Source organism: Cajanus cajan, chromosome 10, assembly GCF_000230855.2.
Source record: "Cajanus cajan strain Asha chromosome 10, NIPB_CcT2T_4, whole genome shotgun sequence".
Lineage (NCBI taxonomy): Eukaryota > Viridiplantae > Streptophyta > Magnoliopsida > Fabales > Fabaceae > Cajanus > Cajanus cajan.
This window is the reverse complement of record NC_138526.1, coordinates 36,284,396-36,309,572: the sequence shown is the minus strand read 5'-3', so window position 1 is coordinate 36,309,572 and position 25,177 is coordinate 36,284,396. Positions and strand designations below refer to the sequence as shown.

The window sequence follows — 25,177 nt, the reverse complement described above, 5'->3', positions numbered from 1 at the left end:
CTGATAGAGATGTTAAGTTCTTAAGCCATTTTTGGAAAACTCTTTGGGCAAGGCTTGGAACTAAACTTCTATTTTCTACCACATGTCATCCTCAAACTGATGGCCAGACTGAGGTAGTCAATAGGTCTCTAGGGACTATGTTGAGGGCAATCCTCAAGGGCAACAAAAAGTCATGGGATGACTACCTCCCTCATGTGGAGTTTGCCTATAATAGAGTGGTTCATAAGACCACCAACATGTCTCCTTTTGAGATTGTCTATGGCTTTAATCCTCTTACTCCTTTGGATTTATTACCTCTCCCTGATGTGGCTTCTTTTATCCATAAAGAAGGTACATCTAGGGCTGAATTTGTTAAGAAATTACATGAGAGGGTTAGAGATCATATTCAATCTCAAACTGAAAAATACCAAAAATATAATAATAAGGGTAGGAAGGAAGTTATCTTCAAGGAAGGTGACTGGGTTTGGCTACACCTTAGGAAGGATAGATTTCCTTCCAAAAGAAAGTCCAAGCTTAGTCCTAGAGGAGATGGACCCTTCCAAATCCTTAGGAAAATCAATAACAATGCCTATGTTCTAGATCTCCCTTCTGAGTATGGTGTTAGTTCTAGTTTCAATGTTTTTGATCTCTCTTTGTTTACAGGACTAGCTACCCTAGAGGAGGATGCTCTGGATTTGAGGTCAAATCCTCTTCAAGAGGGAGGGGATGATGGAGGAGGCCCATGGGCTAAGGGCCCAACTACTAGAGCAATGGCAAGAAGGATGCATGAAGAGTGGGCCCAAGCCCAAGGAAAGCCCACCACTTTATTTTGTTGGGCTTTGTATCAAGCCCATTAGATTAGGGTTAGTATAGGAGTAGGCCTTAGTGCCATGTATTTCTTTTGGGCCTTGTATTTTCGGCCTAGTAGTATAGGAATTTCATTTGAAGGTCATTTGAATTTAGGTTAATTAGAGTTACATGTGAAATTACATTAGCATCTAATTAGAAGCACATTTGGTGTGCATTTCGGCCATGTGCAACACATGCACATGGTGTGATCCGAAATGCAACTCAAATGACCTCCTAATTACATGCCAAATGTGTGCACATGGGGGGGTGACCGGTTGGCACCAAAATTTGAATTTTAGAATTCAAATTTTGGCGCCTAGAGTTAAGATAACCATACCATGGTTTTACTTAACTCTAGGTAAACCCAACTTAAACCCTTAACCTAATTTAGCCTATAAGTTCCTTATGACCGAGTTATGTAGCTACTTTGGACATTATTGAATGAGTATTCTTCTCAAAGAAATCTCTTCTCCGAAGTCACTTTGCTTCTAGCCTCTACCCTCCTTGAGAGCTTCTCCTTGTAGAGCTAGGACACCATATCTTCTTAGGACTTAGCTTGTATGCAAGCCTAGGTCACCTTGCTCCTTTGAGGCGTCTCAAATCCTTGAAGAATCATCTAAGGAATCCGAGAAGGAGTGAAGAATCCATGTGCATCCAAGAGGAAGCACATCATTTGCTCACATTAATGAGACGTTGCTTGACCTCCACACTGTTAGAAAAATTTTCGATACAAGAGATCTCACAGTTGAATCCATTATTTTCCATTGTCAAATACTCATTCAAGATTCTAAGCAAGTCACCTTAATATTGTTGACCATTGATTTTGATATCACTGTTGGACACCTAAGATTCACACACATACACATGCCTCCACATTGATATGATATGTGTCCATTTTGATCAGTTTAAACCTTCATGATTTTATTTTTAGTCATCTCTAAGAAGACTTTATACTAATGAAGACTATGTGTACTTTAATTATGATTCAATGATGTAAGATTTTGTTTGTATCCCAATAAAAGAAGAGTGAAAAATATTCACATCATTTTAGAAATAACTGATTCTCCCATATTTTGCAACCATCTCCTAATATAGTTTCACACTTGAAAATCACTTGCTCCCAAATGGATGGAATTATTGCGGACATACCCACATTGTGCTGCATGAAGTTGACATGGTGGTTTACAAGGAAAATAGTGCGACGATATATAGCTTCCAGTTTTGATATTCAACAGAAGTGAGTGTGGGAAAGGTAATGCATGGTACAAGAGAAAAGAGGATCTTAGCAACAGGTGAGGGAAAGAAACAATTGGAAGGAATATGGCCATAGTAAGTATATATATATGCATTGAGTAAACGGGTCAATGCACATAGAATTACAAATGCTATGAATGACCAATTTGAAAGGGATGTTGGAGAAGCTCACAAAGTAAGGAAGCTCAATGGGATAGAAAAATATGCTATGCCAAAGAAAAAGTCGCCAACCTTACACGGCAAACCAGCACGTTCTATATGCACTTCCTCATCAGAGTTGCACTGAATATTGTACATCAATGACCCACATATATAGAAAAAATCATAACACCGTACAAGAACTCAAAGAACAACAAAAGATACAATTAACCCTCTTTCCATATGGCAACAATTTGGTACAACGTTTTTCCTTTTCTAGACCATCGATCCCTTAAGTCATCAGCTCAAATTGACATCACAATTGCCATATACATTACAGTAGCATTTCTAAATTCCAATCCCAATTGAAATAATTTCGTATGATTAAATATATAAATAAAGCTACTATTAAATAGTTATAGTTAACTAACTAAATGATTTATATTTACGAGAGGTCCACTTAAAATTAACTAATGTTATTTATTATATTTTTATTAATTAATTTTTTATTTGAATGAAATTAAATAATATATTTTTATTTCTCTTATTTATTATATAACATTTTTCTTTATTTATTTCTTTTATTAAATTTTGTATTTAAATAATTTTAACTATAATTTTTCAAAATTTTAAAATAATTTAATGTCATATTTATTATAAGATTTGAGTAAATAAATATATCTAATAAAATTATTTTAATAAAAGATATTTTTGTAAAAAAAATTATATACTTAAAAATATATACTATTGTAACCGAACATAAAAATCTTTAATTTCCAAGAATCTTTTAGGAATCTTTACGAGTAATCAAACAGATTTTAACAATTTCTTAAAATCATGATTCACATAATTTGTAATTCTTAAAATCATGGTTTTTGGTTATAAGAAAACTTTTCTCCCATCAAACACATTTTAGAGTTAGTGAATTCTTTATATATATATATATATATATATATATATAATTACAATTTACAAAAACGTGATTTAGTTTATTTATTTGAAAATACTTTATAATGACATGCAAGCTAATCATGCATGTTAGTCAAAAATAAAATAAAAAATATTTGGTTTTCGGCCGCCATTCATGCATGTTAGTCATAAATAAAAATTAATCAGTTTTCGGCCGTGGGGTTCAAGATTGATATTGTTTTGACAAGATTTAAGATTGATAGGTTTTATTAAAGAAGCTAGCTGCCTAGCTAATACAATACAGATCTAAGCTCTGCAATTCTAACAAGATGAAGTTACCCTCCGAAACAAATACCTAGCCATCTAAAATCCAAACTGCTCATAAAAATTCTCAGCTTCAACGGGTTTAGTCGACGATAGCAAATTGGCATTCCTCGAATGATCATAAGAAATGTCTTGATCGTACAATAGGATGTTTTCTAATGCTGACAACTGACTTTTAGCAATGTGATCATCGTGAATCACTTCCTGGGGATCATGTTTGGTTGATGCAAGAAGTGATGATGGAAACGGGTTTTCTTGTTTGCTTTGAAGGTTGTTATTAAAGCTAAGTAATACGGAAGAGGCAGAGGGAGAAAGAAATTCCAAAATGATCTCGGGGTTCATAGGGCTTTTACAAGTGTGATGGCCATAATAAGTAGTTCGGTACAAAGGAGGGTCATCTTGAATTTTCTGCATATGTTTGATTGCTTCGCATCCTTGATCATTCTTGTAAGTGCACCTGTAGTAGCTCCTGCAACACGTATTTCAACCATGTTGGACTTAGAAATCAAAAGTGAGGCTTACGCACATATTAAGAAGAGTGCAATTGAGTGAAATAGAACTTGGTTCCATTATGAAAAGATAAAAAAAATAATATAGTTGATAGAAAAGATTTCATGATTAATTAGATTTTTTTTTTACAGAAGTTAGTAATTTGAATGAATACTTTGCAAAAAATAATATAGTAAAAGAAAAGGGTAATTTGAAATGGAACAATACTTGAGGTATTTGGCGTGCAATGTCTTTTTTTGTCCGTACTTTCTCCATGCATAGCCATCTTCATTCAGTACTGAGCTGTCTTTCTCCCAAGTTGGCGCATTTGATCTTGTATATGGTGACAAAGTTATCAATTTATGAATTCTTATATTTTCACAACTGTGATCCAATATCAATGAATAGAATATTTATGAAATATTGCCAAAAATCATAATTAGTGTATACTAATAATTGTGTCATCATGGTTATTTATGTTTGGAGCATTTAGCCAAGTTGCGATCTAAATCCTCTTATGATATTTTATTAGTAATCATCTCATTTATTATACCAAAAATATATTAAATATTTTCTTACTAATCATGTTATTTCTTACGAAAAGAAAGTATACAATCTAACACTCTTTTGAATACATTATTATAAATTAATTTATCAAAAATCATAAAATTTTGTAATATCCCTTCAAGATCAATAAGTTTCACATATAGTTGTATAGTTTTAATTAATAATAAATTTTTTTAGTAAAAAACATGTCTTAGAAAAGTTGCTATTTACTAATATCTTGTTGCTAGAAAAGACATGAATTAAAATTCTTACTTTCTCTTGTAGCACCCTCTTCGATTTTTAGGGTTGATAATATTGCGACTCTTGCAAGATTCATCCGGAGACTCCAGCTTTGGGAATTTCAAGGAAGACGATGCACCTCTGAGAGTGATAGTCGCTGCCACTTCATTGGAGACATGACTATTGGAGTTCAAAAGCAAAAGGGTATTTGTGAATGAACACAAGACCTTGCGCACAAGATCTTCAACAAATGGTAACACTGACTTTGACCCACCCTCCTCTTCAATACTAGTGTTCAATTTATCATGAACAAGCACTTCAAGTGCCTCATATGCCATGTCACGCCCTCTTATTAACTCTTCTTCCATTGCCTTTTTGCCATTTGGAATCTGATTCTCCATTATCCTTTTTGCTATTGTTAGTTAATTAACACTATATTATGGCTGCTGAACAATACACTGCCTTCGCGTTTTTATTCAACGTAGCACTTCCTCCACTTGCAAATTTAAAAATGTTACACTGTAGAGTATAGACAAAAATTCTTGAGCACAAATTGACTGGTTTGGTTCACAAGCTAGTGTTTTAGGTGAAGAACACGCACCAGTGAAAATGTGCAATGTAAGCAAGAGGGTTTTGTCTGATTGGGAGGTTAAGAGAGTTTGGAGAGAAGCAGTGTGTTTATTTGCAAGGAAATGCATGGTGAGGTCACAATGCTAACTTCATGCTGAGAACATAGCCACGTAGTTGACAATAATACCCTTAGGTTTTGCATGTTAGTTTAGTTATATTGAGTTCAGGGTAATTTGGGATATATGCACGTAAGGACAAGAGACAGGTAGGGGGATTGATTCTTTTTCTAGTTAACGTTTTGGTATTCTAGATTATATTAAGAATTCTATAATTTTCACTATCACTATTGTTGTTGGTTGATGTGTTTCATTTTATTTTGGTAAGGTAGATTACGTTTTAAATTTACTAACCCTAGCTGTTATCTTTTGAATGGTCGTTTGATTATTCCTGCAGACAAATCAAATATATTAATTTTACAATTCAAATAGAATTGTTGAAAACTAAGTTCTACATGGAATGACACCCTTAATTAGTTGGTGATGGTTGGAGGGTGCTATTTTTGGAATGACACTTTTAGTTGTAAAGGTCCACACGCTATTAGGGAGGAAATTAACAATTGGTACCCTAACTGATGACCATGGAAATTGGCACGTCACTTTCAGTTTCACTGCATTCTTTTTTTTTTCGTTCGTCCCTAGAGTATCTAGAACCGATAGTGATGACTAATCTCCTCGTTACGTTAGAGACACCTCAAAAGGTAGGATAGTTGGTCCCAAGATTTATAGTCCCAAGATTTAACAGGGCTGCATATACAAGGCAGGATTCGAACTCCTGACCTAACTTAAGCGTGGATCAATCCCTACCACTTAACCACATGTTTGGAATTAGTTTCACTGCATTCTTATTCCCAGGAAATAGGAATGTGTTTTTTCAAGAGACTTTAATCTTCTTTCACGCAATTCTCTTCAATATTTCTCCGGTTTCTTTGTCTCTTTTTCTCCTGACGTCTTGCTTTCATTTTTCTGTTTTTTCTGTAATTGTTTTAATTGCAGAAACAGTACATGGGAAAGAATCTATTTTGCTTTCTTCCAAAGTTAATAATCATTTCATTGTTTAAAATTATAGGACACTATAAATTTAATTTTAAAATAGTCCTTAAAATAAAGTGTTTCAGTTAAATTAATCTACTTTTCACCTTTATTTAACTATCAAAGTTTGCAGGCGGAGCTCAAAAAAAAAAAAAAATGGAACGGAGAAAATATTAAAAGATTCTGATATATAAATTAAATATATTTTATAATATTATTTTTTTATAGGTAATTTTAAGTATTTGAGTAATTAAGGTGTGTGAGTATTTAAAACTCTTGGAGCTAATTATTTAAATATTCACTATTTTCTTATTATTTTTTTACTTTATTAGTATAACACTACTTAAGTTTCATTCATATAATTATAAACTTTTAAACCATCTTTATCATTTTCAATCTAATCCAACCCTCATGGTTGGGATTTAGATTCAGTTACCCATCGAAAATTGTAAAAAAGAAATAAAATAAAATTATAAAAGATAATTCATCGGCCAACTCATCTAATGAATAAGAAAAACATAAATAATATTTCACTTTAATTTTTTATTATCAACAAATAAAGGTATATTAAAAGAGGTGCAAGGGTAGTTAACGCATATATAAATAGTTTTATTATCAAATTACCAAGTGACCCTTGTTTATATTCTTTTACAATTTTCACAACATTGCTAGTAGTCACAAAATTCCTATTCTAGTGAATAAGCCACACACACTACTTTCTCCGCTCCCTACATATTTGTTAATACTGCCTACACCGCCACATATACATAAGAAAGTACAACCCATCAAAAACCATTATAACCCTAATATAGGCGCCCCATTACAATCAATGCAAACAATACAACCCAAAGTTTGTGTGTTGTTGATCCACCAAAACTTTGTGCACTTTTGATGTTGGTTTTAGTCTCGTCGCTATTCTTGACAGACTTGTTCACTTTACTGATAAGGGATTAATGTGTCATCATTTCATACCACCACCACACCAATAATACTTGCCCCTCATATTGTACGTTGAGTCCCGATGCCAACAACACCAACCAAACAACATCTCCATATATCGTGAAACCCAACAAAACCAACATAAACTGCAATACTGGTTATTGACTAAATCAGCCAAGTAGTTACACAATGTGAATTTGTATAGGCTATAAGCACCCCAATCAACCTACTGCATCAGAGCCATCCTGCTAATGAGGAGATTTGCGTTAGATTCTTTCACCATTATAGACAGGCACTCAAGTTCAACGACCATAGGAGAAAAGGGATTTGAAAATCATTCTTCTTTATGCTCAACCAGTTCCATATATATAGTGAGAGTTATATTATATCCTTCATCAAATTTTGTTGTTCGAATTGTTTATGTTTGCAAGCACATGCATTTATGTGGTTCCAAATATTCCAAGTTATCGTGCACCACACTACCCTCCATCTTTGTGTTTTTCTTTCAAATCTAGAACTTGTGGGGTAAAATTAATACGCATTGTTGGGTCTTATATGGGAGAATAGTTACTGTATTAACCCATCCAAAACACTTTTTCCACGCTCCGTGAACTTTTTTACAGGTAAACAAGATATGAGGGACTGTTTCTATTTGATCATGACAAAAGGAGCAAGAGGTATCATCCAAAGCCAGGTTCTATTCAATAGATTATCAATAGTAGGTACAGTGTTATGGAGGATTCTCCATAAGAAAATTGCAGCCTTTGGAGGAAATGTAATATCCCATATCTAATTGAATTTTTTAATATGTGAAGTACCAAACATCATTAATTGTAACTCCTGACTAAGAAGATCCCCAACTGATCTAGACCCCACACTCTACTATCATGCATGTTGTCCTTGTATCATATTTACGCCAGTGAGAAGATGTTCAAGGGCCCTAATTTGGACAAGTTCCCACTCAAACCAGCTTCTCTACCATTTGAGATCCTATTCCTATGTTGAACCAACCCATCTGCCCATATTATTAATTGTAAAATTCTGTTGTTCAATGTTTAAGAACATTCTAGGCAGTATTTTTACTACACAGTCATCTCCCAACCACCTATCTGACCAAAATTTTATTTGATCCCCTTATCCTAATTTCCATACAACTACTTTGTCAAATCACTATAGTTGGTTATAACACCTACAAACCTATTTTAGGTTTCTCCACCAGATAAAAGAGGATCTACAATTATCTTGACCACTAAGATTAAGTCGTCCCTCTTGTTGGGATAAGATTCACCTCCAATTAGACAATAAAACATCATTAAACATAGCAATGTCTTTGATCCCTAATTCACCACACTTTCTAGGCCTACAAATCTTCTCCCAACTGACCTAAGATATCTTGTAGTGTCCTTCACCGTACCCTCACAAGAATCTTAATTAAAGAGACACAATTTTCTTGACCACTAGGCAGGGCATTTTAAAAAAGGATAAAAAAAACAAAGGTAGGGAAGTTAAAACAGAATTGATGAGGCATATTCTACCCATCATAGATAGAATTTTATGCTTCCACACAGATAGTTTCTTCCTAAATTTTCTAATCATCGACTCCCACGTCTTTACCCTTCTAGGATTAGCCCCAATTGAAATTCCTAGATAATCGAATAGGAATGTGAGTATTTTGCAGTTTAGCACCATTGCATAATTCTCCAAAGTATTTTACTTTACTCCTATCGTGCCAAACTTACTTTTTATAAAGTTCACCTTCAAGCTCAATGCCATATCAAAACATCTCAACATACTTTTAATAATAACAACATTATTGAGGTTGACTGTACCTATAAAAAATGCATCATTAGCGTATTGAAGGATATTAACATCTTGTTTTTTCTTCCTTACTAAGTAGCCTTCATACAATCTCTTGAAAATCACTAATCTCATCAAACCGGATAAACCCTCAGTTGCCACAATAAAAAGGAAGGGGGCAAGGATCTCCTTACCTTAACCCTTTTGTGGTTGGAATTCTTGCATAGGACTTCCATTTACTAAAAGCTTAGATAAAGCTTGACTCCAAGCAAACTAAAATCCATTCAGTTCACTAGTTACAAAACCCTAGCCTACAAAGCATGTATAGAAAAAAATTCCAATTAATGGAATTGTAAGCTTTTTCATAATCAACTTTATAGAATAGGCAATTTCTTCTTTTTTTTTTTTTTTGCCTCATCGAGGACTTCATTAGCCACTACAATGCTATGTAATAGGCTTTTACCTTGTAGAAACACACTTTGTTTTTGGTCAATCATTATTTGAAACACCTTCTTTAATTTATTTGCTAAAACTTAGCAAAGATATTATACATGTTGCCAACTAGAGAGATAGGTTTGAAATCTCCAAGAATTGAGAGTCATCCCTCTTTGTAATTTAGTTGTACTCAAACCACTTGCTTCATCTTTCAAGTTAAGATCATTTAACTCAGCCACTATACTCTTATTCGTTTTCTGTAAGTCTCCAAATTAAGATTATAGCATTCCATTATTTCAACTTCTGTTTAAGCTGCTTCAATTCCTCTTTAAGTATGAAAGCACCCCACCTAGACACATGCAGATCTTTCCATGCTTGTTTGACGAACCCCTTGAAACTTTTATCCTCAAACCAACAATCTAAAGTTTGAAAAGGTTTTGGCCCCTAATCCTGTATGACATTTTTCAACAAAATCGAGCAATGATAAGATGTTTCTATCTAGGACAACTTGGGTGTTTCCCGACCATTCAGACTTCCATTCCTTTGATACAAACACTCTATTGATTCAACTTTTATATTTTGCATTAGGTTTGTGCCAAGTGAAATTCCTACGCCCTATTGGGATGTCATCCAACCCTATGTCCATTATCAAATTGTTAAAGTTCCTTATATTTTCCTTTTCATGCGTATCTCTACTCTCCCTAGTTCTCTTTTATGGTTTTCAAATACTGTTAAAATTTTCTAACACACACCAGTGATTGGTATTACTTCTCAAACATATTTGTTTTGATTCCTCCCATAAAGTCTTCTTTCCTTGGCTATCGCAAGGTGCATATATATATATATATATATATATATATATATATATATATATCACAATTGTAACAGAGCAACCTGAATCCTTCCATATTCCTTCTAGACCAATGTATCCAAAACCCATTAAAGAAGAAGTCAATTCCACATTCATTGTTCCACAAACATAACAAGCCCCCTGATGAGTTCACAACAGGTGAGAACAACTATTCCACATTATAACCACCACACAAAGATTGACATAATTGTTTAGTAACCACTTTCGATTTTGTTTCTTGTATATAGACAACCTGAACTTCTTCCTTGGTGACCACTTATCTGATAAATCTCCATTTGACCTTCCCACTAAACCCTCTCACATTATAAGATAGAACCTTCATTCAAAAATAGTTGTATGTTCCTCCATATCTCGCTTGCTTTACTTATCACGTTTCTCTAAATGTACCAACTCATCAATTATTTCCTCCTTCTCTCCTTCATAGGTTACTATCCCAAAGACTTCTCCACTTGCCGTATTTTCATAGCTTCCAAAACCTCCCTCTTTAGCCAAAAAATTTTATTACAATTACGAATGTCACAATTTGAGAGAGAATTAGACAAAGAATGTGCAACTAACCTTACCTCTCCTTCCTTGCCGCTGCGCTCTTTCATCCAGGATGGCTTGAGCGTATTGGGTTCACCACCTTTAAACATTCTCTGAGCTGGAAACCACCTTTTGCTTTAGAGAGAGGAAGGGGATTTTTAGTTGTTGCATAGCCTGAAGAAACCCTAAGTTGAATTAGTTGGGTTAGAGCCTCGACCTGAACTTTCTCCACCTCCGTTAACATATGGATTTCCACCTGAACTTCGATATTGTACGTCAATTCTTGTCCTTTTGTTATTGAATCTTTCCCTTATCGCCATGAATTTCATTGCCACCTTCACCATTGAGGCATCCCACCTTGACCTCTAAATAAACTTTTGCACTATCACACGCATAATCATCATCAATGGGCACTTGATGGCTTTTCCACAAAAAAACTGGACAGGGGGGACACTAACAACTTTGTTGAGATCCATGCTAATTATAACAAAATCGTAATCTCCTAGCAGGGTAGTGTGTTGAAAATCTCCCTTTTATGAGACTCCGAACCTATTAAGAGTGACCCCATAACCATTGCAGGACTTAAATTGAGCACCACATCCAACATTTGCATTGATTCACAAATAAAGCCATTGTAGGATTTAAAGTACAAGAGACAAAAGGGTGAAAGGGAAACTGATATTTTTATTGAGCATAAACAGTAAATATTTATATTGCAAATTTAAAACAGAAATGAAACAGATTTGAGAAATATCTGCTAAGCTAATTAACTAAACAATGCATAAAATTCTCCTAAGAAATAGCACGGGAACATGTCTTTATTTAACTGATTTGACTCCTTCAACCACATGTTGGAGTCACAGAATCCCAACAATCTCCTCCTTGACTCAAAGGCAGCATACACCAAGTTTTTGTCAAAGATACTCAAATCTTGCTTGAGGAAGTGATTTTGTTAAAAAATCAGCAAGTTGATTTTTAGTTTTGCAATACAGCAGCTACACGTCACCTTGCTTTTGCACCTCCCTTAGGAAATACAACTTTATCTTAAAATGTTTTGTTTTCCCATGAAACACAGGGTTCTTTGAAATTGAAATTGCAGCTTGATTATCAACAAGAACCTGTGTACTTTCCTTTTGCTCCATGTATAGATCAGCCATAAGTTTTCCTAGCCAAATTGCTTGATTTGTAGCTGCAACAGCTACTACGTATTCGGCTTCAGCAATAGATTGTGCTATGACTTCTTTCTTTTTTGAACGCCATGAAAAAACTCTAGAACCAAATGTGAAACAATAGCCTGAAGTGCTTTTCATGTCATCATTACTCCCAGCCCAATCACTATCTGAATATCCATAAAGACTGAAATCTTTTATGGGCTGAAACTTCACTTCATAACAAATAGTACCTTTGATATATCTCAGGATTCTTTTGGCTGCCTTAAAATGAATCTTACTAGCACAGTGCATATATCGTGACAACAAGCTTACTGCATAGGTAATGTCTGGCCTAGTTGCAGTCAAATACATCAGACATCCTATTAAGCTTCTATACAATTTTTCATCAACCTTTTCAACTCCATCTCAATGCTGAATTTCTCCTTTTGATTCATTGGCGTTGCACTTGGCTTGCATTCCTCCATTTTGAACTTTCTAAGAAATTCCTTTGCATATTTCTCTTGACTTATAAAGACTTCACCTCTATCTTGTTGCACCTGCATGCCAAGGAAAAAAGACATTTTTCCAAGATCAGTCATTTCAAAAGCTTCTTTCATTCCTCCTTTAAACTCTTCAATCAGCTCCTTTGAACATCCTGTCATAAGTAAGTCATCAACATACAAGGAAACAATGATTATTCCAGCATCCGTCTTCTTGACATACAAGGTAAACTCACTTAGACTTTTTTCAAAGCCTAAGCATATCAAATGTGCATCAATTCTACCGTACCAAGACCTTCGGGCTTGCTTTAAGCCATACAAGGCGTTTTTTAGCCGATAGACTTTCTCCTCCTATCCATGAACTAGAAATCCTTCAGGCTGCTCAACAAAAATTTCTTCTTCCAAGTACCCATTCAAAAAGGCTGATTTAACATCCATGTGATGTATAATCCAACCCTTTTGTGCAGCAAGAGCTAGCAACAACCTTATGGTATCCAACCGGAGAAAAAGTTTCTAAGAAGTCTACCCCAAACATTTGCGCATATCCCTTCACGACAAGCCTCGCCTTATGTTTGTTTACAGAACCATCAACATTAAACTTGGTTCTATAAACCCATTTCACTCCAATGACTTTTTTATCTTTTGGTTTCTCTGTGAGCTCCCATGTTTAATGTCACTACAAGAAAAATCAAGATTATCTACGGAAAAATCCGTAGATAAACATAAAAATCCGTAGATAAATGTCAATTATCTACGGATTATCTACGGAAAAAAATCCGTAGATAAAATGGTCGTAGATAACGTTATCTACGGAATTTTCCGTAGATAACGTTATCTACGGAACATTACGGAATTTTCCGTAGATAATGTTATCTACGGATTTTTTCGTAGATAATGTTATCTACGGCGTTTCAGGAAATTTTTATTTAATTTTAATAAATTTATTAAAGTAATAACCCTCATATTTGGCCTCTCAAGGATGCTATTTCATTACACTTCACTTTTCAACATGTTTTGTCCTTATTGCACATTTTCTGAGAAACTTCCCAGAAGGTCACCCATCCCTATACTACTCCAGGTCAAACATGCTTAACTGTGGAGTTCTTATGAGATAGGCTACAGAAGAGCTAATGCATGTTATCAGTATAAGTAGTACAAATTAATTCATTTAAGTACAATCTCATACTTATACTATTTTTGGATCCCTCTCATTTTGGTATGTTCAGACCGCTATAAAAAATAAAAATATATATAATAATTATAATACCAATAATAATAATAATTATATTATATTTAATTAATATTTATTAATAAATATACTTACTTGTATAATTAACAATTTACTTATTTCTATTTAAAAATAATATTATGATACAATTTAAATTAATTATTATAAATTTAAAAGTTTAAATAAAAATTTATATATTTTAAAATTATAATCTTAAATTTTCAATTATTAATAAAATACTAATTTAAAATCTTATCTAATTATATCCTAATATTTTCATATCAAATTTAAAACCATATATTAGTATGTTATTTTTTTATCATCAATTAATTTATAAAAATAAAAAATTTAAGATGAAAATTTTTAATAATATTTATTTTAAAATATTATAATGAATTAACTAAATTTTAAAATATAATTTAATCAAAAATATATTTTTTGGTCGATACGGTGACTAAAAGTATTATAATAAATAATTAAATTTTAAAAAAATTAAATCTTATAATGATTATTTTTTTAATGATGCTAAATTAAATATTTTAATTATTTTACAATAAATTAAAATGAAACGATAATAAAATATGTTAATTGATATTTCAAATAAAATATTTTACCTACGAAATTTATCTATGGGTGAAGTTATCTACGGAAATTTTCGTAGATAAGTTATCTACGGAAATTTCCGTAGATAACTTATCTACGGAAATTTTCGTAGATAACTTATCTACGGAAAAATCCGTAGATAAGTTACCTACGGAAAAATCCGTAGATAAGTTATCTACGGAAAAATTCGTAGATAAGTTACCTACGAATTTTTCCATAAATAACTTATCTAATAACAATTTTAAAAATATTTATTTTAAAATATTATAATGAATTAACTAAATTTTAAAATATATTTTAACCAAAAATATATTTTTTGGTCGATACGGTGACTAAAAGTATTATAATAAATAATTAAATTTTAAAAAAATTAAATCTTATAATGATTATTTTTTTAATGATGCTAAATTAAATATTTTAATTATTTTACAATAAATTAAAATGAAACGATAATAAAATATGTTAATTGATATTTCAAATAAAATGTTTTACCTACGAAATTTATCTATGGGTGAAGTTATCAACGGAAATTTTCGTAGATAAGTTATCTACGGAAAAATCCGTAGATAAGTTACCTACGGAAAAATCCGTAGATAAGTTACCTACGGCAAAATTCGCAGATAAGTTACCTACGGATTTTTCCATAGATAACTTATCTAATAACAATTTTAAAAATATTTATTTTAAAATATTATAATGAATTAACTAAATTTTAAAATATATTTTAACCAAAAATATATTTTTTGGTCGATACGGTGACTAAAAGTATTATAATAAATAATTAAATTTTAAAAAAATTAAATCTTATAATGATTATTTTTTTAATGATGCTAAATTAAATATTTTAATTATTTTACAATAAATTAAAATGAAATGATAATAAAATATGTTAATTGATATTTCAAATAAAATGTTTTACCTACGAAATTTATCTATGGGTGAAGTTATCTACGGAAATTTTCGTAGATAAGTTATTTACGGAAATTTCCGTAGATAACTTATCTAATAACAATTTTAAAAATATTTATTTTAAAATATTATAATGAATTAACTAAATTTTAAAATATATTTTAATCAAAAATATATTTTTTGGTCGATACGGTGACTAAAAGTATTATAATAAATAATTAAATTTTAAAAAAATTAAATCTTATAATGATTATTTTTTTAATGATGCTAAATTAAATATTTTAATTATTTTACAATAAATTAAAATGAAACGATAATAAAAAATGTTAATTGATATTTCAAATAAAATGTTTTACCTACGAAATTTATCTATGGGTGAAGTTATCTACGGAAATTTTCGTAGATAAATTATCTACGGAAAAATTCGTAGATAAGTTATCTATGGAAATTTCCGTAGATAAGTTATCTACGGAAATTTCCGTAGATAACTAAATATTATCTACAGAAATAATTCCGTAGGTAATATTTCTTAGATAACTAAAAATTATCTAAGGAAACAATTCCGTAGATAATATTCCGTAGATAACTAAACATTATCTACGGAAAAAATTCCGTAGATAATATTCCGTAGATAATAATCATTTTTCTTGTAGTGTGTATTTCAATCATATCAAGCTCCTCCTTCATTGCAGTTACCCACTTCGAATCAGTTGCAGCTTCATTGTAGTCTACAAGCTCCAGTACAACAACATTACATCTTTGATAAATATCAGAGAGAGATCTAGTTCCTCTAACTGGCTGGTCATCCACATCCTCTTCGCTTTCCTCCTGAACTTGAAGCGGTTTCTTCTCACTTTCCTTGCTCCTTTTTTCTTCCTCAAAGAATTGCACATCTCTGCTAACAATAATTTTATTACTTTGTGGCAAGAATATTCTATAGGCTTTTGATGTTGAGCTATAGCCTACAAAGATTCCTGCTTCTGCCTTTTTATCAAGTTTGTCCCTCTTAATCTGTGGAATATAAGAGAAACACAAGCAACCAAAGACTTTCAAATTTATCAATTTTGGTTTGAAACAATACCAAGCTTCAAATGGCGTTGATTTTGAAAGAGCTTTTGTTGGTAATTTGTTCAGCAAAAAAATAGAAGTGATCGCAGCCTCTGCCCATAATTTTTTCGGAAGATCTTTGTCATGAAGTAAACATCTCGCCATTTCCAAAACAGTTCTGTTTTTGCGCTCCACAACCCCATTTTGTTGTGGGGTATAAGGTGCTGTCAATTGATGTTCTATCCCTGCATCTTCACAAAACTTGCTGAACTTATCAGACATATATTTTGTACCATTATCTGATCTTAATATCTGCATTTTTTTTCCACTTTGATTTTCAACCCACGCTTTAAACTTGTAAAATATGCTAGCAACCTCGATTTTGTTTTTCATGAAATAAATCCAACACATTCTTGAAAAATCATCAATAAAAGCAATATAGTACTTACTGCCATTCAGAGATGGGGTTTTCTGAGGTCTTCCAATATCCGTATGTACTAACTGCAGCTTGTTTTTTGCTCTCCAAGATTTGCCTTTTGGAAAAGGCAACCTAGTTTGTTTTCCATATTGACAAGTAGAGCATACGGGTGAATTTTCTTCCAATTCAGGTAGCCCTTGTACAAGATCATTCTTCCTCAAATAGAGCAAAGCACCATGATGAAAATGACCCATCCTTTTATGCCAAACCAGCGTGTTGTCTTCAACCTTATGCATAGCAAGCTGCTCTTCATCAATCAAATTCAAGGCAAAGCTTTTGCCTTTCATTTGAACTCTGAATAATTCTTTATTATCTGAATCTTTAATCAAGCAGGTTTTATCTTCAAATAGAACTTTATAGCCTTTCTTTAGAAGTTGGCCAACACTCAACAAGTTTTGGTCAATTTCAGGAACGTATAGAACATCAAGAATTAATTTCAGACCTGTGCAACCTTCGATCGCGATGGTTCCTTAATTCAGACTTTTGTGTTGTAGGTTGCATCAAGATCTTTGAATAATTCTTGATCGTAAGTCATGTGATTCGTGCACCCACTATCAATTAGCCCACGATCTTGCAGTAGCAAAGCAAGAAACAACAAAAAGTTCTTCTTCTTCACCCTCTTCAACAGCATCTTGTACATTCTCTTGTTTTTTTGATGACTTGCAGATTTTCTCCACATGCCCTAATTGTCCACATTTATGGCATTTCACATCTGGCCTCCACCAACACTTCGTCTGTGGATGATTGTTTTTCTTACAAAAAAGAAATAATGGAAAAACATGAGAGGATTTGCTATCATTTTTGTGGTTGAAACTTCCTGACTTGCCCTTCTTTTTTTTTTGTCCAGCAATTTAGCTACCAAAGCCTCTTCAATATTACCTTCTTGCCTCATGAGTCTTCTTTGTTCCGGAGCCTGAAGTGCGGTCAAAAGTTCTGCCAAGGTAATAGTAGAAAGATCTTTTGAGTTCTCCAAGGCAGGCAATGTGGCTTCATATTTTTCTGGAATTGTTACAAGTATTTTTTGAACAATTCGAGAATCAGGAATCTTAGTGCCAAGAAGACGTATTTTGTTTGCAATGCTGAGAAGCTTGTCCGCATAATATTTGATTGTCTCCGAATCTTTCATCCTCTACATCTCAAGTTCTCGAACCAGATTCAAAGCTTGCATTCCTTTGATTCTCTCACTGCCTTCAAACTCTTTCTTCAAAAAATTCTAGATTTGGTGTGCCGTTTTCATCGTCATTATTCTGTTGAAAATGACTGGAGATACAGCTGTGAACAAAATTGATTTGGCTTTGGACTTTCAAAGCTTCCTTGCTTTGTGACTTTTCATTTGGGCAACAGTAAGATTATTTGACAAGGGAGGCACTTCGTAGTCTTCTTCTACTGCTTCCCATACATCGTTAGCATCAAGATATGCTTCCATTTTGACTGCCCATATTTCATAGTTTCGTCCATCAAATACAGGCACAAAAATGGTAGCAAAGGAGGTTTCAGATTCCATTTTATGTGTAGTGGCTATTTGGTGGTTGTAAGTGTTTGTGGGTTATATCACAGATCTCATAAGATACCTTAATGCTCTTGATACCAATTTGTAGGATTTAAAGTACAAGAGACAAAAGGGTGAAAGGGAAACTGATATTTTTATTGAGCATAAACAGTAAATATTTATACTGCAAATTTAAAACAGAAATGAAACAGATTTGAGAAATATTTGCTAAGCTAATTAACTAAACAATGCATAAAATTCTCCTAAGAAATAACATGGGAACATGTCTTTATTTAACTAATTTGACTCCTTCAACCACATGTTGTTGGAGTCACAGAATCCCAACAGCCATTTCCTGTATAACCCTTATATTGAAGGAAGAAGTTTCCTTATCTATAACAATGAATGTTCCGAATAGACTATAACAACTTTCAAAAAACATTCTTCACCCCACAAATAAAGTGAGATACCACCAGCCCTCACCCAAACGAGCCTGTTTCTAGAGGGCATCTCAAGATTCCATTTTTCTAGTGTGTGAAACATAAACCATATACTATCATCATCCTTTTCCACCAAATTTCACATGACATTTTCATCCACCCTAGTTATTAGAACCATATCATCTCCCATATACCTAGCTTTGATCTCCAACATGTCTTGTAAAATGAACGTTTCTTGGACCTTATCGAATATTGAAAGGTCTCGCAATCTACCCACCCAACTATCTTTTAACCATTCCATATTTGTTTCTTGTATGTTGATCTTCATCCCGTTTCGTTCAATATCCCCGCCAACTTTATTATATCCCTTTAACTTTTGTTTAACCTCCCATTTTAAGTTCGTACTTCTTTTTTCGTAAGCCACTGCTTGTGCATAAGAGAGTTGTCCACCTCTATGTTGTTTGCCCCTCCCTTGGTAGATGTTTTTCCCCACCACAACCTTCGTGCTTTTTTTTAATCAGCCAAGAAAAATTTATCAGATAATAAGCACAAGGGGTGCTTAAAACCCAATACATAACAGATTCAACCAAAAAAATATATCAACCTAGGCACATTACACAATAACCAATTCACCAAACAACTATTATAAAATAAAATATAGTAATTGAGAGATGAGAATGATTTTGCATACAAAGGGCCCTACATCTTTTCTTTATGTGCCAAGTGGGTACACCCCGACTCCTTATTGATGGCACATACTCAAGGCACCAAAAACATAATGGTCGATCTGTCATGAGCATAGATTGCCACTAAATTTAGTGGATTCCACCTCCTCCTTTGTTAGTTAGACCCTTGATCCTCTTTATTCTTTTAAATTCCTCTACTTCGTGGGCATCCCATCTTGACCGCCCCAATTCGACTAACTCCCTTTCACCTTCAATTTTCTTCCTTCAGCTCGTGGCTTTTTGACACTCCCTATTTGCTCCTATGAATAGTGGCTATTTTAATACCTGCACCATGATCATTTAGTCAACTCCAATGACTACTTTATGTTGCTTGATTGGCCCAGTGTTGAACCATCTCCTTTTAGCTCCTTCTCCTCCACTGTCCTGATAACCACCCTACAATGAGTTGTAGTTGTTCCAACCAGCAATTTCAACAACCACTTCCTTTGTAACCTCCAGTCTTGCTATTAGTCACCATTTATTGATGTATAATTGTTCTAACCATCCCATTTACCCCTTTCACCTCCACTCTTCCTATTAGTCGCCCTGCATTATGTAGTTGTTTCTGCAAACAACATCCAATTCAATTTCCTTTCTACACGTGAATGACTCCAACCAAATAATCAAATTATTACGAAAAAATGTAGAGACCAGGATTACATGACCATTGTTGAAAAGTGAATTGAAAGCCTGTTGCAACCTTAATCAAGACCAAGAGAATAACATGATGTCGTTTATGATCTTGTCTAGATTGAGTTGTTGATCCCTAAACCTGCACTTGTTCCTTAGGTTCCATAGACACCACGTAACTACACACCAAATCACCCTCTACCTCTTTCTTTCTTCTAGAGAACCTCTAGAATATGGCTGTTGGAAAAAGTGTGCTCTCCATTCATGGGTAGAATAGTGGTGATATTTGCCCATCTATAACATTTCTTCCATACCATATCTGACATACATATTACATGTGAACAATATGTGATTTACTATTTTCGCTTCCTAGTCACAAAAAGGACACTTTTTTCCTCACATCCCTCTTATACTTCGGGATGTTGACAATTCCAAAGTATATTTTATCAAGTTGTTGTACCAAAGCCAAGTCATCCTATATGTTAAGGAACCTAACAAATCTGTATCTTTGATCCCATTTGTTCCTTCTACTCGCAATGAACACCTCCCAAACCTTTCCCCATCTTTGAAAGGCTTTCCACAAATATAGCTCCTTATATCCTTCTGGGAACCTTGTAAAGAAAAACATTAAGATCTTTCATCCTATCTCCTTCATTGTATCTCATGTATGTCCTAGAAGAACATCCCTAAGTTGTTCTTTTTGACAAAATTCTAACATTCGACAAATGTACTTCACCAACGTAAGAAAATGCCAATATGAGTCCGATGAGAATGAAAATCACTCTTTAGGGATGCAGAACTTAGAATGATTACTTAGTGCCCCTTTGCATGTTAAGTTAGTAAAAATTTGAAAAACTTATAGCTTATTTTAGTTTGGTAAACAAAGTCTTCACAACATCTTAATTAGTTTGGTCCTTCCACTATGCTTGGCTAGGCTTTTCTCTTTGTCGTCCTTCTAACGCTTTGTCTCCTTATCTTTAGATACGTGGTTTGATTATGGTAAGAAGGATTAAAATATATGGATGGTGTTGAGATTTGCTTGTTTTGAGTTTGTGGATGATGAGGAATACCGTCACCTTTAGAAGCAACTTCTTTCATGTTATGCAAATATTACTAGATTTAGTTTAGTGTTGTTTTTGTTCTTGGGTTTTTGCTAAAATTGGACCTAAACGTTTATCTTTCTCTGATTGGTGTAGCTGCCTTTTTTTTTTTTTTTTTTTTTTTTTCCTTATTGAAACTAAATGTTTTAGATTTGCTTGCTAACTCATGGTGTTTGTTTTATGTGATTTACTCCTTGAACTCTAATACATTCTCTTGCTTACCAAAAAAAGGATGGTGCCAAGTTATAGCTTCATGATTGGATCGGTGAATATTGATTAGCATAATGGAATTACGAAAGAAATGTTGTAAGGTAGGCCATTTCACAGGCTTGGTGTTGTGTGTTCATATGTTTTCCTTGAATGATTTTGGATTTTTGGGCCAGTATGATATATGTTGTATGCTTAGAAATTCGACATGCTTGGACTGATAATTGCAATTTATGGCTTTTGATAAATTGTCCGATGTCATGTTCTGTTACACCACACTATAATAAGCGACATGCGCAGGAGCTATATATATATATATATATATATTTTTTTTTTATAAATAAAAAAGAATATGTTGAAAATTGAGTACAAAAGATATTTAACATAAGAGAAAGTTACACAAATACAACAAATACAAACCACCAGCACGCAGTTGCTAGTTTTATATGTATAAGTAAATTCTTAAGCTATGTTTAATAAATTTATGGTTGGAGTGTTTCCTGCACATTTTGTAGGATGAAATCCACATGATCAAAGATGGAAATATTCCTTATAAAGTATACAAGTTCGAAGGGTTGATGGTATCCAATAAAGGTAATCTTAATAAATAATGCATGGGTGGTTTGCTAAGTGCATGTGGAACAGATACCGGCAACATTACCTTTTTGGATAATGTTGTTGTATAGCTTATTAAGATGATAGTGGCATTATTTTTTTTGTATTAATGTCGTTTTGCTAATAATTATGAAGTTTTGCTAGCTAGCTACCTGTCTAATTCAAATTTGCAATTAATTTATATCAACGAGGGGATATACTACAATTTTTTTTTATGATAAATAAAAATTATTATTATATATAATATATGTAAGTATATATCTATTTGATATATAATTATATAATTTTTAATGGATTTTATATGAGATTTAATATATTTTGTATGTTACTATATTTTATATTTATATTTTTTAATAATATATAAATATATATTATATTTATTGTATAGTTAAAAGTAATTTTAGTGATAATCTTTATATTACTGTAAAAATTTGTGTTATATAAAAATTTTCTTATAATGTATATAGAGTTTATATGACAATGATTTTTAATTTGAAATATCAATTGCTTTAATTTGGTGTAACGTTTTTTCTCTATATATAATCTATATTAACGTTTTTACTTATAAAAGATATATATAAATCGCTGTTATAAGTAGTTGGCTTATAATACCAATGTTTTATTTTAAACTAATCATATTTCTCGTAGAGATATAACTTAATTGAAATAGATTATAACTGGTTGGCATTAAGGATGACAAAAATACCCGCACCTGCGGGTATTTATGGGTAAAATCCGTTACGGATAATAAATAGATAGACTAATTGGGTACTCGCGGATAATGAGGACGGATAATTTTTTACCTATTTATAAATGGGGCGGGGGCAGGTATGATGATATCCATATCCGTGGGTACCCGTTTAATAATATTTCTTAAATATCTTAATTATTTTTGTACCACATAATCCTAAAAGTACATTCTCTCGTCTTATTTTCTTACAAAAGTGAGGTTGATGAAGTTACCAACATGTATTAAGCATGTTATAGAATTATGTTGGATATAATTTGATTAATTTTCTAGCTTTAATTGAACCAATAAAATTTATGTATTTTAAGTTGTTTACTTTCGTTTGGAATTATGAGATTGAATTATTGTAACTTTGTGATGAGACTTTAACTTGTGAGATTGATGTATTTTAAGTCATTCATTATCTTACATTTTTATTATTATTTCAACAAAATTAACGTTAAATACAAGTTCAAAATTAACATTGAATTTTTATTTTTAATATTTCAATGATATTAAATATAGACTTAAAATTATTTGTAATATAATTTTTTTAATTTCTTAAAAAATTTATAAATATCCATGGATATTCAAGAAATTCATAGATACTCGCTCAATGGATACCCGCGCGGATATGGGGTAGATATGGGGACAATTTTCATCTAGCGGGGCGGGGACGAATTTACTATTACCCGCCCCATATGGGTCCCATTGCCATCCCTAGTTGGCATATAATACCAATTTAAGTCACTGTTATAAGTAGTTGTCTTATAATCCCAATGTTTTTTTCCATACGTAAAGTTAAAAAATCAAATCCTAACCAATACATCAACAATAGTATAGTTTTGTTAAAATTTGAGAATTACTTTCTGATTCTCGGTCAAAAGATACCTGCGAAGAAAATAGTAGTTAGATTTATTTTAAATCAGTATCTATGACTAATCTATCTTCCTATAAGATCCACTTAAGGAAACTAACCCGTACGTTCTCAGTCAAAGTATTAATGGAGTGATCAAACTGACTATTCAAAGATAAACAGTATTACTCACATTTAAAACGTTCCAACCAGCAACAATTATAGTGATCATAATGCAATTGTCAAATAGTAATATAGAAAAATAATAAAACACCCTAGTCACTCCTGAACATTCTCATATCCATATTTACACATTAAAAAACTATGTTTACAAATTATCTCATATGAAATTCACCATATCACGTATTATATACTGAATTTTATTAATAATATAAAAAAAAACTTCAATAGTCATGCATTATTCGGGACTGATCCAAGCATAAGGTTATTCAAGCCCTAACTTTAGGCTCTCCAAATATTTTTTTTTAACTTATAAAATTTAATGAATCAATTGTATCAGTATTAACTTTGGTTTATTGGTCATTATTTTAGGCTTATCATTGTAAAGATTGAGTTCGATCTTAGTATTATAATTTTTTTGTTGAAAGTTTCTTTTTATTTTTTTTTTATTTTTATGGGTGACTGTTGATTTTCTTGCCACATTTTCATCTTTAAAAAGACTCAATTTTAAAACTTGCTTTAGGCTTCAAAATATATTGTTGACCGTGATCCGTGCATTTAAGAAATTTTGCAACTAATAATTAAAAATTACGGTTTGTGTAATTTTTAAACTAGTTATTATAAAATTTAACAAACTTAACATATATAATTGATTGTTATTAATTTTACATTGTTAGTATATCACTGTTAAATCCTAATAATAATATATATCTATATATAAAGGAGATAGATGAATTTGTAACCATTTTTCATCTTCATATTTTTTTTTTGACAATTTTATTCCTAAGTCTTTAAATAATGAAAAAATAATGTTAGAAGTTACTCTTATTCTCATCACTCAAATAAACTAACTACCCGTAACCATTTAAATCATCAAAGTATTAATCAATTATTTTATTATTTTTTTTACACTACATATTTTATTATTTAATATCGATACTTTAATTTTATTTTTTAATTTTTAAATAAAATATAAAGATTCAAAATGTAATAATAATAATAATAATAATAATAATAATAATATATAAAAAGTGATAATCACACATATACACACTTTTGCCATCTATATGGAAAAGGTCTTGCTAATCAAGGTAATGGCTAAAGAATCAATATATAATTTTTTATTAAAAAAGTTTTACAAGAGAGTGTATTTTTTTATACTTTTCAATTTAAAAAAATATGTTTATATCTTTTTTTTTTTCTTTCAGTAAATGAAGGTATTATCTCTTGGTGAAAAGTTATTGACTAATTTTTTGAGACTCACGTTGATTTAAGGAGTTGATATTTTCTATTAAATGTTCATCTATACAAACAAATAAGAAATTCCTAACTACATATT

General features: G+C 32.1%; 1 protein-coding gene, 1 long non-coding RNA gene and 1 pseudogene across 2 annotated transcripts; 1 reads left to right on the top strand and 2 right to left on the bottom strand.

Annotated features, from left to right (window-relative positions):
* Positions 1-2,554: 2,554 nt before the first annotated feature.
* LOC145952562 (putative WRKY transcription factor 54) lies at positions 2,555-5,644 on the bottom strand. Its single transcript, XM_083065054.1, has 3 exons — positions 4,762-5,644; positions 4,171-4,275; positions 2,555-3,922 (listed from the first exon to the last, which is right to left on the bottom strand). The coding sequence occupies exons 1-3, from the start codon at positions 5,127-5,129 to the stop codon at positions 3,493-3,495; spliced, it is 903 nt and encodes a 300-aa protein (XP_082921180.1). The 5' UTR covers positions 5,130-5,644; the 3' UTR covers positions 2,555-3,492.
* Positions 5,645-11,948: 6,304 nt separating this feature from the next.
* Positions 11,949-12,476, bottom strand: LOC145952467 (secreted RxLR effector protein 161 pseudogene; annotated as a pseudogene).
* A 6,254-nt stretch (positions 12,477-18,730) lies between these two features.
* LOC145952835 (uncharacterized) lies at positions 18,731-22,160 on the top strand. The gene is made up of 3 exons (XR_014430327.1): positions 18,731-19,057; positions 21,485-21,564; positions 21,976-22,160. It is a non-coding gene; the product is annotated as an uncharacterized LOC145952835 (long non-coding RNA).
* The last annotated feature ends 3,017 nt before the right edge of the window (positions 22,161-25,177 follow it).